This window comes from Physella acuta, unplaced genomic scaffold (genome assembly GCF_028476545.2).
Source record: "Physella acuta isolate Inbredline_101_S28 unplaced genomic scaffold, ASM2847654v3 ptg001256l, whole genome shotgun sequence".
Taxonomy (NCBI): Eukaryota; Metazoa; Mollusca; class Gastropoda; family Physidae; genus Physella; species Physella acuta.
Genome location: NW_026732771.1, coordinates 38273 through 58096, shown reverse-complemented (window position 1 = coordinate 58096; position 19824 = coordinate 38273). Strand labels below are relative to the sequence as shown.

At 36.8% G+C, this 19824-nt stretch overlaps 1 protein-coding gene across 2 annotated transcripts in view; it reads left to right on the top strand.

Annotated features, from left to right (window-relative positions):
• Positions 1–19665, top strand: part of LOC131957680 (high affinity cAMP-specific 3',5'-cyclic phosphodiesterase 7A) — a 38885-nt gene extending 19220 nt beyond the window's left edge. For both annotated transcript variants that reach the window (XM_059322418.1, XM_059322419.1), the window contains exons 2-14: positions 6858–6918; positions 10217–10291; positions 10578–10693; positions 11015–11078; positions 11402–11497; positions 12090–12190; positions 12923–13054; positions 13416–13507; positions 15167–15248; positions 15854–15919; positions 16112–16208; positions 16332–16412; positions 16602–19665. In XM_059322418.1, the coding sequence (XP_059178401.1) occupies positions 6858–6918; positions 10217–10291; positions 10578–10693; positions 11015–11078; positions 11402–11497; positions 12090–12190; positions 12923–13054; positions 13416–13507; positions 15167–15248; positions 15854–15919; positions 16112–16208; positions 16332–16412; positions 16602–17509 (1971 nt within the window). In that variant the 3' untranslated portion in view covers positions 17510–19665. The remainder of the gene's footprint in view (positions 1–6857; positions 6919–10216; positions 10292–10577; positions 10694–11014; positions 11079–11401; positions 11498–12089; positions 12191–12922; positions 13055–13415; positions 13508–15166; positions 15249–15853; positions 15920–16111; positions 16209–16331; positions 16413–16601) is intronic.
• Positions 19666–19824: the final 159 nt, after the last annotated feature.

Below are 19824 nucleotides of genomic sequence, written 5' to 3'. Positions count from 1 at the left end.
TATAGCGGCCAGTTGATGGTTTAATGGGGGTTGTTAGAGATTAACGTGTGTCGTTGTTAGAGATTAAGATATGTGTCGTACTGCTATTGCGCCAGTTGATGGTTTAATGGGGGTTGTTAGAGATTAAGCTATGTGTCATACGGCATTTGTCTGTGTGGGGGGGGGGGGGGTCTCATAGCGGCCAGTTGATGGTTTAATTGGGGTTGTTAGAGATTAAGGTATGTGTCATACGGCATTTGTCTGTGTCGCGTGTCTCATAGCGGCCAGTTGATGGTTTAAGTTTAATGGGGGTTGTTAGAGATTAACGTGTGTATCGTACTCCAATTGCGCCAGTCGATGGTTTAATGGGGGTTGTTAGAGATTAACGTGTGTGTCATACTGCAATTGTAAGATTAGGTTAGAGATTAAATGTCATAAGGACACTATGTGTCACGTTGAGTCTGTGTCGCGTGTCTATCAACGCCAGTCGATGGTTTAATGGAGGTTGTTAGAGATTAACGTATGTGTCAATAGTTTGGGCTAGAGATTAAATGCCAGACAGAACTATTAAACATCAAAGTTAAGACGAATGTGAGGTGAGGTTAATGTATTTGCCAGAAAAAAAGAAGACTTGCATCATCAATTGTAAGTCTTGAATGTGGTTTAGAGATGAACGCGTGCGTCAGAAAGATAATGCAGGCTTCAAGTTACATCAGCTCAAAATGTAAAAAGTAGACCAGAGATTGCGAGCAGATTGTAGGATTGTGTTGGATCTACAACAAATGGCGTCAGTCAGATCAGTTGAATTAATGTAAGTCATTACTAGAAATGGGCGTTGGCTAGCCGGGTTAAAAGCTTAATCCATTTTACGTCATCTCAAATGTAGCGTATGTCCAACGCCAGTTGTGTTTATATCTGAAGATTAGCAGCAGTAGACCTTACATTTGACATACTTTTTAGCGCAATTTCCATACGGACAATTGCGATTATTAACTCGTCAAGGATGGATGTGTGTCCGATGTGTGTCCGCAGCTTTAAGTCGTATCTCCTCCTCAACGAAGCAATATCGAGGACTAGTTCCAAAAGCAAATATGTTAAGCAAGTTCCGAGGATGATTGTGGGCCAAAAAAATTCCCGGAATTCCTTCCTGGATTTCCCGGAAAAGCCAAAAAAACTCGAAAAAATGCAGTTTTTGGCCCATCTCTCGGCAACCAGACCACTTCGCGACTTGAAACATTTACCAATCGATTCCTGCCATAATTTAGAACAATATTGCCGAAGAAAGTTTTCAAAAATATCCTTTCGTTCGGTCACAAAAAATTAATTAAGGAAATTGCGCTTAAATTGTCACTAGACTTTTTATTAACTTTTTTTCTTAGGTTCCTATGTCTGTTGCTGTTTTGGATGTGGTCAAATTTTGTAACCCTATTTTGTCCCTTCTCTGATGGAGCGATGTCTTTAAAGATCCCCATATATCTGCCGACAACGCAATAAACTGTCGTTTTCAGTTTGATTAGAAAATAAAATGAACATTACAAATTAACTTAAAGACTGCTTTATTTAATTAAAAAATATATAAAGTTGAACAAGTGATCACTCAATCTGTATGGTGAGCTGGTATTCCCGACAAACTTTGTTAAAATCTTTAAAAACAAGTTAGATTATACTTTTGTAAATGAATTTAGAAAGGGAATGTTATTAGCGATATATAGCGACTATTGTATCAGGTATTTTAATTAAACTAATTAAATTTAAAAAAAAAACTACCCGAACTACGCCCCCCCCCCCACCTGAAAGAAATAGAAAAGAATACACCTCCTGAAATTTACGGGCCCCTCCTTTCTTCCCCCCCCCCCCCCCCCGATACATGTCAAAAAGAAACCCTGCTCTTATATATTTAATATATCGAAATACAAAAAAAATAATATCACAAGTATAAAAACAATAAGAGTAACAAGCTTTAATAAGCACACAAATAAGAGAATAAACATTAAAATAAGCAAATGTAGAGTGTATAGGCCTACTTATGTATTGGTATTTCAATAAAAGCATCTGTGTACCACACTCACCAACTAAACGAATGCCAGTATTGTGTTTGCTCCGAGACAAGTCCGCCGTCCATATAAACCATCCCTGGATTAGACCGACTGTGGTTTGACTGTATCCATTAGCATCTCTATGTTTATGGCTGTTTTAAGAAATCCCCCTCATTAGGCTGTGCGAGATATCATTGTTGACTTATTTTAAATATTTTTCAAGACTCGGGTACAACTTGATCATATATCTCTAGCTAATCTCGGATCTCTAGCTTCAGGTGGTAGTGGCAAGGTGGCCTCAGTTGATAGTGGCAAGCTGGCCCCAGTTGAAAGTGGCAAGCTGGTCTCAGTTGATAGTGGCAAGCTGGCCCCAGTTGATAGTGGCAAGCTGGCCCCAGTTGATAGTGGCAAGCTGGCCTCAGTTGAAAGTGGCAAGCTGGCCCCAGTTGATAGTGGCAAGCTGGTCTCAGTTGGTAGTGGCAAGGTGGCCTCAGTTGATAGTGGCAAGCTGGCCTCAGTTGATAGTGGCAAGCTGGCCCCAGTTGATAGTGGCAAGCTGGCCTCAGTTGGTAGTGGCAAGCTGGTCTCAGTTGGTAGTGGCAAGGTGGCCTCAGTTGATAGTGGCAAGCTGGCCTCAGTTAGTAGTGGTAAGCTGGTCTCAGTTGATAGTGGCAAGCTGGTCTCAGTTGATAGTGGCAAGCTGGCCTCAGTTGGTAGTGGCAAGGTGGCCTCAGTTGGTAGTGGCAAGCTGGTCTCAGTTGATAGTGGCAAGCTGGCCTCAGTTGATAGTGGCAAGCTGGCCTCAGTTGGTAGTGGCAAGGTGGCCTCAGTTGGTAGTGGGAAGCTGGCCTCAGTTGATAGTGGCAAGCTGGCCTCAGTTGGTAGTGGCAAGATGGCCTCAGTTGATAGTGGCAAGCTGGCCTCAGTTGGTAGTGGGAAGCTGGCCTCAGTTGATAGTGGCAAGCTGGCCTCAGTTGGTAGTGACAAGCTGGCCTCAGTTGGTAGTGACAAGCTGGCCTCAGTTGGTAGTGACAAGCTGGCCTCAGTTGGTAGTGACAAGCTGGCCTCAGTTGGTAGTGGGAAGCTGGCCTCAGTTGATAGTGACAAGCTGGCCTCAGTTGGTAGTGACAAGCTGGCCTCAGTTGGTAGTGGCAAGTGTCGTAAACGACAGAAATCCGTTGTTTAATATCTTGCAACACATTAAGACTTTTTATATTTCAGTTGTTTGTTTTTTTACATGATTTATTTCATAATCTGCTACAAACACTTGATGGTTATTTGATGTTTGTGCGAGTTAATACAAAACTACCTTCTATACATTTCTTCTTCTAATGCTCTCCATCAATATTTCGCACACCCCTGTCCCCTTTTATTTCGTTAACAACGGCAAACATTCAATAGTTTCATCTACCAGCAGTAGTTCAAGATATCTCATGTTTGAATCAACGATTGTTCCTTACTTAGTCACAATGGCGGGCGGGCCAAGTTGGCTTTATTGCCTGTACCCACGCGTGTTTTTAGAACGTCGGATTGACATTTAGAGAAGGGTATCTATTGATCACTGGCTGATGTCGTTTAGATGATGACCATTGATCTCTCTGTGTTGTTTAGATGATGACCATGTATCTATTGATCACTGGCTGATGTCGTTTAGATGATGACCATTGATCTTTCTGTGATGTTTAGATGATGATCAGCCATTAACTAACATAGCATTAGTTGATTCGGTCATCTATATGTTGACCATAATTCTTTTGATCAATGTAGCATTCGTTGGTCAAGTCATTAATCTTGGACATGTTTCCAGCTCAGACGTGTGATCTTTAACTTCTTCCCCGTCGATGTATTTAAGTACTTTCTCAATGAAATAGTTTGAATCGGTGTTGTCGATAACAAAAGCTAACCCGAACTAAAAGCTAGAAAGTTAGTCAAGGCTGCTCACTGTGTTTATTGTACAGGTGTCGCTGTTGGTCAGGATAAGACTTGTGTGCATTTCTATGTCGCATCTACATGGTCCCGCCGTTGATGTCGCATTAGTCCTTATGAATGACATGATTGGTTATACAATGTAATTTCATGCGTGTTACATTTGTCTGAATCCCAGGTACGTGTTTGTTTTTAAAGAGAGAAATCCATTGGCTGGGGTGGGATGGAAGGATGCCATATGAAGGATCGTCGTTGGTTTTTTGTTACTATACCTTTTATTTGTACATGTTATTTGTTTTAAAGTTTGTTGAAGTGTGCCAGTGACATATGGATTCATCACACGTGAGCCGATCTTTATGCCTGTTGTATGTCACGTGTATGGGCCGGTCACGTTCGAGAGTTTATCAGACGTGAACGGCTCTTATAACATCTCGCCCCTACTGCTGCTGTTTTAGTGTTAGTGACCATGACGTTTCCAGTGGCCACCCGTTTTGTTTTGTTTTATTAAGGCTGCTCACGTGAGTGCTGGTCTACCAAATATATTTTTGGGGAACTACAATTTTAAGGGTTAACTAAACGTAAGGCGTGGTCTTTAGGACTAGTGGTGTGCTATTTTGGATTATTTGGACATGGGGTGTAAGCCACGCAGTATAAAATGTAGTTTGCGTGGATTTCCTCGTCATTGTACACATTTTTTAAAATCCAAACTTGACTGAGTATGCAGCATTTACTCAGTTAAATGTACACGCAAAAAAAAAAGTACACACAAGTGAACATGCATAAATGTACACACAAACATGCATACATTCTAACACAAGTTAACACGTACAAATTTACAGTCAATGAAATCGCAACTAAATATCTGTATTAAAAACAGATATACACACAATGTTATTAAGTTACATATTGTAATATAAAAAAACGAACTTAACCTTTAAACTAAACTGTTGTATAGATACATATTGTACATGTTTATGTTAGTAATACCAATCACCCTTTGAGCCATTTAACGTGTTAATACAAACAACAAAGCGCCTATCAGTCGCAACCACACATCATGTAACAAGTCTCATCGTAGGCTGGGGACCGCACCGCTGACCTTTAATGTTGGTCTGATGCTTGTGGCTGTGTTTGGAAGATGTCAGACCACAAACACGAACATACGTTCAGTAGAGACAATGTTAATAAGTGCACACATGAATAATTTCTTCCCGACCTGAATACAATTTTTATAATTACATTCTAATGACAGTTTAATAAACTAAATATATTCTTATAACAGTGTTAACCGTCGATTTCCTTATCCTTAATCACCACTTGTCCTTAATCACCACTTGTCCTTAATCACCACTAGTCCTTAATCACCACTTGTCCTTAATCACCAATTGTCTTTAATCGCAACGTGTCCTTAATCACCACTTATCCTTAATCATCAGTTGTCATTAATCACCATACGTCAGTTGTTCTTAATAACCTATTGTCCCTAATTACGAATTGCCAATACTCCTTAATACCATCTTGACCTTAATAATCCCTTGTTATTTTTCCTTAATCACCACTTCATTTGTCCTTAATCACCATTTGTCCTTAATCACCATTTGTAATCACCATTTGTCCTTAATCACCATTTGTCCTTAATCGTCATTTGTCCTTAATCACCATGTGTCCTTAATCACCATGTGTCCTTAATCAACATGTGTCCTTAATCACCATTTGTCCTTAATCACCATTTGTCCTTAATCACCATGTGTCCTTAATCACCATGTGTCCTTAATCACTATTTGTAATCACCATTTGTCCTTAATCACCATTTGTCCTTAATCACCATGTGTCCTTAATCACTATATATCACTGGCACTCAGTCCCGTGAATCATATCTTAGTGTATACGTTGCTGTTGTTTTTGCATCACGAGACACGGCTTCAAATCATTGTTTTTGTTGAAGTTAACGAGCAATCAATAGAAATAGAGATTAATCAGCCGCAGAGATTATTTAACTTATGAAAATTTAATCATCAGCTAAATTTATCTGATACATAGTGGCGTTGTCCTGGAGACCCGCGTTACTACCACGTTAAATGACACGCAATCGATGGGAAACTTTAACCACATTTTGTTTTTAATTTTAAGTGACCTAATATCTCGGCATTGTCTTAAAACCTTAGTTTCTTCCAGGCATCTCTTCGATGGGAGGGGGGGGGGGAGAAAGCCCCTCGCCACCCCCCCCCCCACCCCCAAAGAAAGTCTATCGCCCCCTCTCTCCCCCCCCCCCCCCCCCCCCCCCGAATGAAATGGAATTTATGTAGAAAATATATACTTTTACCAATACCTCCCCCCCCCCCCGTAAATATTTAGTACCCCCCCCCAAAAAAAGTCTGAAAGAAACACTGCTTAGTGACCTACGTGGCGCCAGTAGCGCCGGCGCCGGCTGTATCTAGGGAAAGGAAGGAAAACACAACTTATGCTGAAATATTTCGTTCACTGCTGCTACAATATTCTACTTCCTTGCGATTATTGAAAAAACAAGAAATAGAAACCAACCACACATAAAAACAACACCGCTGTTAATCTATGCTCCCCCCAGCCACCCCCAACCCTTCTTGGTAAATTAAAAATCTGGCTAACGTGGCAAGGCTGTAGATGTTGTTTTAATTAAAATTAGCTCCGGTAGATATAGCACGGTTACGGTGTCCACGTATTTTTGACACCATTATATTTATTTACATTCATATGTTCATTTTAAACATGAATCTGGCAACTTGGGCACAACCGTCCGTTTTTTTTTTTTTTTTTTAATTGCTTTCAAATCTGTCTTTTGATACACCACTTGTACGGTGTCAACATGTTTTTGTCATCAAGACACACATACATGTTTTTCTCTCGAGCTGGTTGGTAAAATAATTCTATTTGTTTCAGAGACGTGGAGCGGTCTCGTATGAGAGCAATGACAACAATGCCATCTATATACGGATGTTGGGTAAGTCACACACGGCTTGTTTCTTTTTTTGTGTGTGTTGACTCTTATCATTGTATCGCGTTTACATTTGCGACATGTATACAGTACATTTCTAGAAAAAAAATATCTCCCAACAAGTTAATGTTATTTGAAAATATTTTTATTTTTTTTAGAATTTTTTTCTAGTCTAATATAATATACATGTTGCAAGTGTAAACGCGGTTATGAATGAAGCTTGTGATAGTAAATGTAGTATTTTCATTTACTAAGTGGGGGTGGCGATTTGCGCGTCAGATCATTTACAGATGGTTTATCCTGGTCACAATGAAACCTTTCCAAACATCCCTCTACCCCCACCCCTATTTCCAAGACATTCTGTTTGAAATTTTGGTAAAAACACTGGCAGTTTGTAAAGAGGCTTTTTGTTTTTACTTATATATCTATAACAATTCGATTCTGTTTTGTCATAATTTAACTAGAACCAAAGTTGTTTAAAACTTTTTTTAAATCCGGCAAAATGTAAAAAAAAAAAAAATGGGTAAGAATAGATTTATTTCACATTTCTTGTTCAAGTTTGTTAACCTCACTAAGACATCACCTACTTGACACTATGGGAAGTTTTAACTGACCGCTCGTTTTGCATTTCATAATAATTAAAAGCACTGGTACCAGAGTTTCTTCCAGGCATCTCTACCGCCCCCCCCCCCCCCCTCGAAAATTTCAAGTGCCCCCCCCCCCCCCCCGGAGAAAAAAGTCTGAAAAAAACACTGACTGGTACAACAGTTCTATGCACGTATACAGTCTGCATCAAACATACAACTAACCAAAAGTGTTTCGAATCAGAGAATTCCTCTATCCAAGCATTGGTTAATATGTTCAGATGATTTTTTACCCACTTGGTCTCTTTAAGCCATCGCCATTTCACCCCTCCCCTCCCCCCCCCCCCCAATTATGTGTGACACGTTTAGCAACACGGACCTTGTGATAACTACTTGCAATAATGTACCACATTTTGTGATACCTTTGGCAACACGGACACCCATGAGATACCTACTACACTAGCGACAGTGTACCACCTTATGTGATACCTTTGCAGAGTTTCTTTCAGGCATCTCTTCGAACAACATCTACCGCCCCCACCCCCCGAACGAAATACAATTTATATAGAAAATATATACTTTTACCAGTACCCCCCCCCCCCCCCCAGAAAATTTCAAGTGCCCCCCACCCCGGAGAAAAAAGTCTGAAAGAAACACTGCACCTTTATCAACATGGACACCCTATGTGGCTAGCGCTAGTGTACCAGCTGTCAGCTAAACGCGCGATGTGACAGGTTTCTACATCCCATCAGTGACTTCTATAAGTGTTCGCATCTGTTTCCTGTACACAACTCGATTAACGGATGTTGTGTTTTTTTTCTGCATGGAGTGACACTTGCTTCAAACAGACGCGTTTTTCGCTTCATATCTAATTCATATGTGTATTAGTGTGTGAGTGCGTTCATATATATGCGTGTGTGTGTATCGAATTTTTCGGGGTAAAAGCTGAATATCAAATTTTTTCCAGTTTTATAATAAAGAATTAGGGATATGACAGTCCTAAAAAAAATAAAACACGGCGTATATAACGACCCCCACTTTGAGATAATTGATTGTCCTTGATTAAAAATTAGCCTTATCTTAAGTTATGTGCCTGAAAATAGTATATATATTTATATAATTATATATATATATATATATATATATATATATATATATATATATATATATATATATATATATATATATATATATATATATATATATATATATATATATATATATAGCCACACACACACGGTATATATAAGCTTCCGGTACATATGGAGAGATCTTCGATCTTCTATTCTAAGTGACAAGAGTCGTCCACTCGAATGGACAGTAAATGACAATCTGCCACACTCAGGCCGTGTAGCACCAGTCTCCAGCAGAACTTGTCCTCACACGATCGTGTGTCGTCTGACAATAATGACGTATTAGCCTTACTGAAGAATAAATGAAGTAACGTCAAGATTTTTTTTTCCCAGGGCCAATTACTTCCCCTTGATGGTGGGGGAGAGTGGGTAGGGGGGGGGGGTTGCTTGAATGGAAGGAAATAATCCAAGTACCGTAGCAAGAAGCTGACGTATACGTGTCACCAATATCTCCATCCCACACGACTTACCTCGATTGGCCAGCTGGGCCGATTGCGTCATCGCTGCTGTGACCCGGAAACGCTGGATCAATACGATGTGGAGTGGTGGTTTTGTGAGGGGGGCCGTACGCTGATGGACGACAAAATAATAGCGTTTTGCGGCTGTGGGAATTTTTTTTTTTTTTTCAAAAATAAATCTCAGTTCCCAAATTAATCGTTTCTTATGTACGCGGCCTATATTTGCAGTTAACTCACACGTTGATGTTTTTTTTTTTAAATTTCCGTTTCCCTTATATAAGGAATTATGTTTTTGTATGACATTGTTGTATGTTACTAGTGGCGCTGTCAAGCGTAGAAACGCGATGCTTCTGTCACTTGAATCGTTGGCAATCATCTCCTTCATTATTTTTATCGTTCACTTGGCTGTGTCCCGCTGTCAGGGTAATTACTGGCTACAGCGGGATGTAACGGGCAACTCACTAGCAGAGTCCAGGGCATATACTGTTGTTTGTTTCAATGGAGGCTAAGGTAGTCGTATGGGGAGCTGGAGTGCAAAGGTGGTTTACGTTGGTGATGATGTACAAAAGTGGTTTATGTGGGGACTGGAGTGCAAAGGTGGTTTATGTGGAGCTGATTTACAAAAGTGGTTTACGTGGGTGATGATGTACAAAGGTGGTTTACGTGGGAGATGGTGTACAAAGGTGGTTTATGTGGGAGATGGTGTACAAAGGTGGTTTATGTGGGAGATGGTGTACAAAGGTGGTTTATGTGGGAGATGGTGTACAAAGGTGGTTTGTGTGGGAGATGGTGTACAAAGGTGGTTTATGTGGGAGATGGTGTACAAAGGTGGTTTGTGTGGGAGATGGTGTATAAAGGTGGTTTGTGTGGAAGATGATGTATAAAAATGGTTTATTTGAGAGTTGGTGTACAAATGTGGTTTATGTGGAATAGGTGTAATAGGTGTATAATCATGGTTCATATGGGAGCTGGTATATAACGGTGATTTTTGTGGAAAAAGATAGATCCATTGATAATCAAGAACATGACTTTTCTTTCCTTACCTCCTCTGCACCCGGCAGTTAATGGAGCTTAAAGTAAGAACTAAAAATAACCTTTGCATTAGCCTGAATCATTCTTCAACTTTCAGGTGATACACATGGCAGCCCTGCTGTTGTTGACAGTGGACAGTGTACTAGTGATTTAGATCAACAAATGCTAGAATGTAAGTCTGTTTTTTTTCTTACAACAAATGGGACAACACAAGACTAGTATCAATTAACTCAATTCACTTAGCTATACACATCTGTTACTGAATCTTGTTCAAATAGAACATTCAGACTTGACTATGACATGCCTTTTGATCATTGCCAGCTGTCCTGGCATGACATAGCTTTGATCTCATAGCTGTCGTTAGACCACATTTTCATGTATGCCATATCATCTACTTGATTTAATAGTACTTTTTGCCTGTGTCCTGAAGTATACATACATTTTTTTTCCAAACCCAGCTTTAAAAATAACTGGACGTAAGCTGAGTTATCGTTCTCGATGCATGAGTTTATGTCGGCCTAACAGACGGTTTCACAAAAATCTTCCTTCTGATGTTTGTGCTTCTTCCAATAGTGTAAGTTTAAAATTTTTGGCTAACTTTAAAGTTTAGTTGGTTTAATTTAGAAAAACTTGATCTGGATAATGAGCTTAATTCTTAGAGTACATGATAATAATTAAAATAAGCTTTATTTGTATGAGTTAAATTGACGAAATTAATTTACTTAAGTGCTTTTCACTTTATTATAATTTATGAAAAATTTCTTTTAAAATTAATCTGTCTTTAAGAGTGTGGATGTGTATACATCATATTTACCAGCTTCGTAATAGTGAATAACATTTAATGTTATTTTTTAAATTCCTTTCTTATGTTTATTTGATTTTCTTAAACTTGCAGAAACTCTTAGCAAACATTGGAACATGGAACTTTAACATATTTACATTTGATATTCTTTCATCTGGTGTGTACATTTCTATTCACTTTATTCTAATAGTTCTTTTATAGTGTATGATTTATAGTGAAGCTATTTGGATTTTAATCATTAAATGCTCATTAATTAGGTTTTCTTGAGCAATTATGTGATATAATTTCTGTATAAAATACAATACAAACTAAACTAAATGAAGATTTTAATCAAGCCACTTATGTGATTAGATGTTACAATCTTTGCAGTGGATGTATGATGCTATGATCCTGTATAAGAAATTTTTCATCACTAATCATTGGCTGTTGTCATATGTTACTGTTTTATAAACCTTAACAAAAGACCTTATCTTTAAACAGGTCGACCTCTGTTCCAGGTTGCCTATCACTTGTTTGAAACATACCATTTTATCAGCCACTTCCAGCTTGATGTTCTTCGTCTCATACACTTTTTATGTAAGTATTCCAGGTCCTTCTTTGTTATATCCTACATCCACTTTTTATGTAAGTATTCCATGCCCTCCATTTTTATATCCTACATCCACTTTTTATGTAAGTATTCCATGTCCTTCATTGTTATATCCTACATCCACTTTTTATGTAAGTATTCCATGCCCTCCATTGTTATATCCTACATCCACTTTTTATGTAAGTATTCCATGTCCTTCATTGTTATATCCTACATCCACTTTTTATGTAAGTTCTCAGTCCTTCATTCTTATATCCTACATCCACTTTTTATGTACGTATTCCATGTCCTTTGTTGTTATATTCTACATCAACTTTCTATGTAAGTATTCCATGTCCTTCATTGTTATATTCTACATCCACTTTTTATGTACATATTCCATTGCCTTCATTGATTTATCATACATCCACTTTTTGTGTAAGTATTCCATGTCCTTCATTCTTATTTCCTACATCCACTTTTTATGTAAGTATTCCACGTCCTTCATTGTTCAGTTATATTCTACCCCAATATCTTTCACCTGTGTTTTACCATTGAACTTGTACCATTTCAAACAAGAACCAATTGCTGTGTCCCCAGCTCTTGTAGAAGACAACTACCATGAAAGCAATCCCTATCATAATGCTGTCCATGCTGCTGATGTCACCCAGTCTATGCATTGTTATCTACAGGAAAAAGAGGTTTGTGATAAGATGCTAAAACTTTTCTGATGTTACACTGCACAAAATACTATTCTATCTGTAGTTTCTAAATGAGAATCTCTCTCTTCACCACTATACATTTTACTGCACAAAGTATTTTACAATCTGTATAATTTCTAAATGAGAATCTCACTCTTCACTACTATATATTTTACCACAGAAAGTATTTTACTATCTGTATAATTTCTAAATGAGTATATCTCTCTTCACCACAATAGATTTTACTGCAGAAAGTATTTTACAGTCTTTATAATTTCTAAATGAGTATATCTCCATCCCCACCACTATATTTTTACTGCAGAGAGTATTTTACTAGCTGTATAATTTCTAAATGAGTATATCTCTCTTCACCACAATAGAGTTTACTGCAGAAAGTATTTTACAGTCTGTATAAGTTCTAAATGAGTATATCTCCATCCCCACCACTATATTTTTACTGCAGAGAGTATTTTACTAGCTGTATAATTTCTAAATGAGTATATCTCTCTTCACCACTATAAATTTTACCACAGAAAGTATTTTACTAGCTGTATAATTTCTAAATGAGTATATCTCTCTTCACCACTATATATTTTACCGCAGAAAGTATTTTACATTCTGTATAATTTCTAAATGAGTATATCTCCATCCCCACCACTATATTTTTACTGCAGAAAGTATTTTACAGTCTGTATAATTTCTAAATGAGAATCTCTGTATCCCCACCTTTAGATATTTCACTCAACGACTCACCTGGAAAAAATGTCTGCTCTTGTTGCTGCTCTGACCCATGACCTTGACCACCCAGGTGTCAACAATACATTTCTTATAGCCACCTCCAACCATCTGGCCACATTATATCAGGTATTGTATCCTTAATACATTTTAGAAAAACTGTGTGTCATGTGACATGGTTAGATATTGCCTCATTATTCAATAAAAAAAAAAATTTTAAAATTGTCTTTATCCTAGTTTTTCATCTTTTCTTTTCTTGACCACTTTACTCTTTTAATTTTATCATCTGATTTATTATTTAATTTTGTCATCTGATTTATTATCTAGTTTTGTCATCTGATTTATCATCTAATTTTATCATCCAATTCATCATCTAATTTTATCATCTGATTCATCATCTAATTTTATCATCTGATTTATCATCTGATTCATCATCTAATTTTATCATCTGATTTATCATCTAATTTTATCATGTGATTTCTCTCATCAGAATAGTTCAGTGTTAGAAAATCACCATTGGAGGTCGGCAGCTGCTCTGCTCAAGGAGACGGGTCTACTATCACATTTATCATCTGAACAAAGGTACCAGGTTCTATCACATTTATCATCTGAACAAAGGTACCAGGTTCTATCACATTTATCATCTGAACAAAGGTACCAGGTTCTATCACATTTATCATCTGAACAAAGGTACCAGGTTCTATCACATTTATCATCTGAACAAAGGTACCAGGTTCTATCACATTTATCATCTGAACAAAGGTACCAGGTTCTATCACATTTATCATCTGAACAAAGGTACCAGGTTCTATCACATTTATCATCTGAACAAAGGTACCAGGTTCTATCACATTTATCATCTGAACAAAGGTACCAGGTTCTATCACATTTATCACCTGAACAAAGGTACCAGGTTCTATCACATTTATCACCTGAACAAAGGTACCAGGTTCTATCACATTTATCACCTGAACAAAGGTACCAGGTTCTATCACATTTATCATCTGAACAAAGGTACCTGGTTCTATCACATTTATCATCTGAACAAAGGTACCAGGTTCTATCACATTTATCATCTGAACAAAGGTACCAGGTTCTATCACATTTATCATCTGAACAAAGGTACCAGGTTCTATCACATTTATCATCTGAACAAAGGTACCAGGTTCTATCACATTTATCATCTGAACAAAGGTACCAGGTTCTATCACATTTCATGCTGTAGCATTACAAGGCAGGAGTAAAATAGTGACAATATTTGGGTACTATAAACACTAATACAGACCCGTGAATTGGAAAACAGAAAAAATATTAAAGATAATCAAGCTTGGTCAAGGAGATTTTTGTTTAAATATTTAAATTAATGGAAATTCACAAAGTTGAAAACAACTTGATAAAACTGACCAAGACGTGAAAACTAATTTTAAAAATTGCTTTTTTTTCCCCTGCATTTTAAGGTGCTGACACCATCTTGTAAAGGGTGACACCTATATAGTAATAGATTACATCAATGGGGTGGGGTGGGATGACACCCTAGGAAACCAGATGTCACCTGACATAGTGCCACTGATTTCTTGTATAGCTTAACACACATAACCACATTTTCTTTATATTTTACTTTACATGTTTTTACTTGACTCATAGTTTTTTTTAATTTACATATTTATAGTTGATTTATGAGCTTTGCAAATAATTTATTTTATATATTGCATTGTTTTATTTTAACAGCCGATATGTAAAGAAGGTCTATATTTTTTTTTAATTAACAGAAAAGTTAAAACATTAATGCTAAAACCTTTACTAACTCATACAGTAGTAAAAAAACTAACCATAGTATTAATACACAGATGTAGCCAAAAAAATATACAAACTAACCATCATATTTATTTTAAAAGCAACTGTAAAATTTATGCTCATATATAACTAACCACAATATTCATTTTAAAATACTAACTGTAGAATTTAAGCTTAAAAACTAACCTCAATATTCATTCAAACTAAATATTCCTGTTAAAAACTAAATGTAGAATTTATGTTAAAACTAACAAAAATATTAGGCCTAGATGTTGATAATATATCATTGTTATTAAAACTAACTGATGCATATTTCTGAAAACATTTTCACTTTTGTTACCAGATTAAAATGGTTTTGTAAATTAATTGTTTTATTTTATTACTTAACTAATTGTTTTACTATGTTGATATCTTTGAATTGTAATTTTTGAAACTTCTCTCATCCAGTCATTGTTTCCTTCAACAAGTGAAAATGTTAATCTTAGCCACAGATATAACAAGGCAGCAAGAATTTGTGCTCAAATTTTCAGTAAGTTTTTGTTATCCAATTTGTCAATTGCTAGATCCTTTTTTTTTTAATTTAAAACCTTACTTACACTATACATTTACCCACCTGATAGTTCCTGACAATTGGCTCCTCCAAAAATAAGTGTGTTAGGTTGTAATTATTAGAGTAATATCAGGTCTATTGTTAATACCGGAATTTGGACTTGGGTTAAGGTTTGGGATACAGTTAATGTTGCCATCATTAAGTAAGTTATTTGAGCTTATGATTTACTACCACAGTAACCTAACACACTTAATTAATAAGATTCTTTTATTTTGGCATAATCAGACACAGGCATAAATTGTAAATTAACCAACCTGATATCAGAATTGATTTTCAATAATTTGCCATTAGTTCATGGCTTAACATTGACAGCATCCATCTGCCAACTTCTCCATGCTGAAATGCTTGTAAAATAGTCATTATAAAAAGTTTAGTTTTATTTTTGTTAGTAACACTAGAGTCAAAATAAATCTAGAATTTCACACTGGATTTCTGATGGGAAAAATAATTCACCTTATGAAAGTAGTTTGAATTATTAAATGTTAAAATGTTTTTTGTACAATAATATTTTTGCATTGTTTCAGAATTACATTGAGAAGGGAGAATTACACTACAAACAAAATGTTCAACACAGACATTTTATGCTACAGGTACTCAATTTTGTTGTACTCTCTAATGTCAAAATAAATCAGTGATTGTTTTTTTTTTGTATATATAGGTTGTAAAATATGAAGAGAAAATTTTAAAATAAGTTTGATAGAATAATTTCATGGATCTGGTTAAGTATGTTGTAAAAATGTGATTAAATAATAATTATGTACTTGTCATGTATACTATGTCAGATGGCGCTGAAGTGTGCTGACATCTCAAATCCATGCAGACCATGGGAGATAAGCCAGAGGTGGAGTAGGAAGATTTGTCAGGAGTTTTTCTTACAAGGTAATCCCATAAACCTTATTCTTGTTTACTTTTTTTTTTAACAGCAAAGGTAATTATTTAAATAAACTGGTTTTTAGAAATTCTTAACCTTAGTCTTATGAGAGGCTCACAAATGTATTTTAGGTGATACAGAAAGAGCTTTGAATGTGGATGTGACACCAGTTTGTGATCGCTATGGTAACACTGTACCTAACATACAACATGGTAAGTGTTAAGTTTTTTAATTTCATAAATTTAGTTCTGATTTGGACAGGAACTGATGAATTATATTTACCATAGGCTGGATCAGATGTAACTTATTTTATAGAAGCAAAATATTTGTTTTAATTTAGATAGGGATTTTCATAGTTGATAGCAAATTAATTATAAATTTTTTAAATCTCCATTTTGCAGGGTTTATGCAGTTTGTTGTTAGCCCATTGTTTAAAGTGTGGGACAAATTTCTTGGCACAGAGCTCTCAGCACTGATGCTTCATCACCTCAGCCACAACCAGGCCCAGTGGAAGGCCAAGATTGACGCCGGGGACTCTGATACAGAAGATGCTGATCTGCCAGACTTAGCTGCCCTTAAGTTTGCTCAGGAGAAGGTGCAGAAGACTTGCCCGGTGTCCATTGAGCTGAGCCATGAGGAGGATTACGATGGGATCAGTGAGGAGGATGACGTGGTGGAGAACACAGTCAACCTGATGTACCACTACCAGCCAGAGGACACGCTCCGCTGCTTCTCTCCCCTCATCCAGGACACCCACCTTGAACCATCCAACAGGAGGTTCAGTCTTCCTTACGTCCGCAAGGATTTAAGCTTCTACCTCGGGCTCAACAAAGAGACGGGCAACATCAAAGATGAACTACTCCGGCGCCAGAGTCTTCCAACAGCCAGCTTGTACTTTGACGGGAACTGCATAGTGGTCAACGCCAGCCCTCGCAGTCTCTCCATGGACGCCCTGTTCTCCCGGCCCAAAATCAGCAACCTCAGCCCCAACATGGAAGCAAGTTTCCTGTGTCTGCCCCTGTTCACGTCCCTCCAGAAGCAGACGTTGATGCTGCAGGGCGGTTCTTTCACCCGGTTCACCTCCAACCCGTCCTCCCGGCGCGAGAGCTACGACCAGACCAAGCTGACCGCCAACACATACAGCTCTGACTTAAAGCCTGACGCTAATGAGTTCCATGTGGGGCTTGCCTCCAGCTGGCCAGTGATAACAAGCAAAGGCCCCAGGTCCTCGTCACCCAGTCACCTCCAGCAGTCCGATGTTGCCAGTAGTATAATTATAACTCATCACCTCAACGCTCCTCAGTGCTGACCACTCATGTACCTGTATTGAGCCAAGGTACCACTGGTCTAACCTTCTGTTCACTTGTATCAGTCAAGAATTGAACTACGATCTCATTCACTATTGATGATCTCACCAGTAATGATCACAAACAATACATTGTTGATGATGGGGAATGTTATCAAATATTTTTACTGTTAAGAACTACTTGACTGCAATTAGTTCAACTTGGTCCAGTCTATTTTTTCTGAGAGCTTTTACAGCGCTGAAGCTTTACAAGAAAACAGGTGGTCTCAATGTCTGGTGGAGGGAAAAATGTGACCATTCTGGCCAGTAATTGTCTTATGTAACTTACCTAAGGTAATTTTAGGTCACCTGGGTTGACCGAATTGGTCATGTAAAACAAAAGGTGCAGAAACTCACTACCACAGAATATTGATCCAAGATTTCAGGTAATGATCGCAAAAATCCAGTATTGAACTAAGCTCTTATATGATGATCACAACTATGATCTTTAGCAGTGATCACACAATCAAGTATTGATTTATGATCTCCATCTATGATCACTGATCTCTTGCATATGATCCAAGCTACTTTGTCTTTCATTAGCAAAGTTTAGAAATTAATATAATTTGCATAATTATCTGTAAAGAAAAGATTTTTTTAAATTCCAGAATTAACAGTCCTGCAAATATTAGATTGATAGCAAAATAAACAACTGAATATATTTTTTTACCTACTTAAGACAGTGTTTCTTAGCCGTGTTGGGGTGCGGAACCCCACCAGTTTCATATGCGCATTCACCAAACTTCTCTTAATAGTTATATCATCCACACTGACAAAATCCTATAGTGAATCATAAGAGTTTGGTGTGTGTAGTGACCTCCGCCGAACCCCTGGGGTTTGATTTAACCCAGGTTAAGAACCACTGACTTAAGGCACTGTGTAACAACACTACTTAAAGTAGTTGCGCTGTATAAACAAGGGATGGTGTTAGATACTCAAACACAGAGGTTCATCCAGTACTCTGCTGTGTAATTAAAACACTATGGTCAAGCTTTCAGTTGTGATGGTTTTTTTATTTTGTTACAATGAGCAAGTTCCAAAATTATTTTTAATTTTATGTATTTATGTACATACTATAATCCATTGTTTTATTTATATATATATATATATATATATATATATAAATATGTCATCATACTCATTTCAACCTGCTTTGTCACTTTTGGTGGTTTTTGAGTTAAGGAGTTTTAAAAAGCATAGCTCACAATATCTTCTATATTTTGAAACAAATTCATTAACTAATTAGAAAACAGGTTTGTTAAAATTTATTTTAGAAATGACATACAATAATTGTATGCTTATCTAAATTAATTTCCATTATAGGACACAAATTATTTGTAATACCGTTTTTACACTTGCGACTTATATTTATATAATATATTTGTCCAGGAAAAAAAGTGCATGTTACATGAAACCTTTTTCTCCATGGATCATATATCCCAAGTTGCTGTGAGGTTTTTTCTAGACATGTGTAGTATACATATCATAAGTGTAAATGTGGTACAAGACAACAGATGTCATGTCCCATGTGCAAAAGCATTATTCAACAAGACAACATTCGCCTATTTCAGAACCTGAGTGTTCTTACTCTGTATGTATGGCATGCCTGGTGTACAAAATCTTTGATCTCAAACACTTCTTCCAAAAGCTTCTTCTGCTGTTTTAACTGTATTATATTTTATTACTTTGCTCTGCTAAACAGTATTGAATTTTTATTTAACTTTCAGTTTACCTGTTAAAGGATCATATTTTATTTAATCACTAATCCATGAATGGTTGGGGGGTGTATGACTGGTGTAACATACTTTTTTTAATATTAAAAATGTATGATAGCTATTGTAACTATCTAGTCCTATTAACAGAATCCAATGGTTTCTATGGCTTAAAATCACTAATCCATCTGTTGTGTATGAAGCATCAATATGTACTTAAATGACCCATGTTTTATTAGCAGTCAGGGATGTGTTTATATTGTCCTTTAAAATTATTTGTACAAGTGGTCATGCTCAAGCTGTACTGGCATAATAATATAAACATTGTCATCTAAATGCATGTTACTGTTATTTAAACATTTTGATGTACAGGCTGTCTTTAATTTATTGATAAATTAAATATTTACAAGAATTCTTCTGATTTTAGACTCAACTTTTTGTTCCTGTCTGGTCAGTAATAATACAAGCATCTAGTCTGTAACTATTATTGTCATGGATGAAATTTGCCACTAGTACCATAAACACTAAAACATCCACTCAATAAAAGTATTAAAAGCAGTAAAAAGA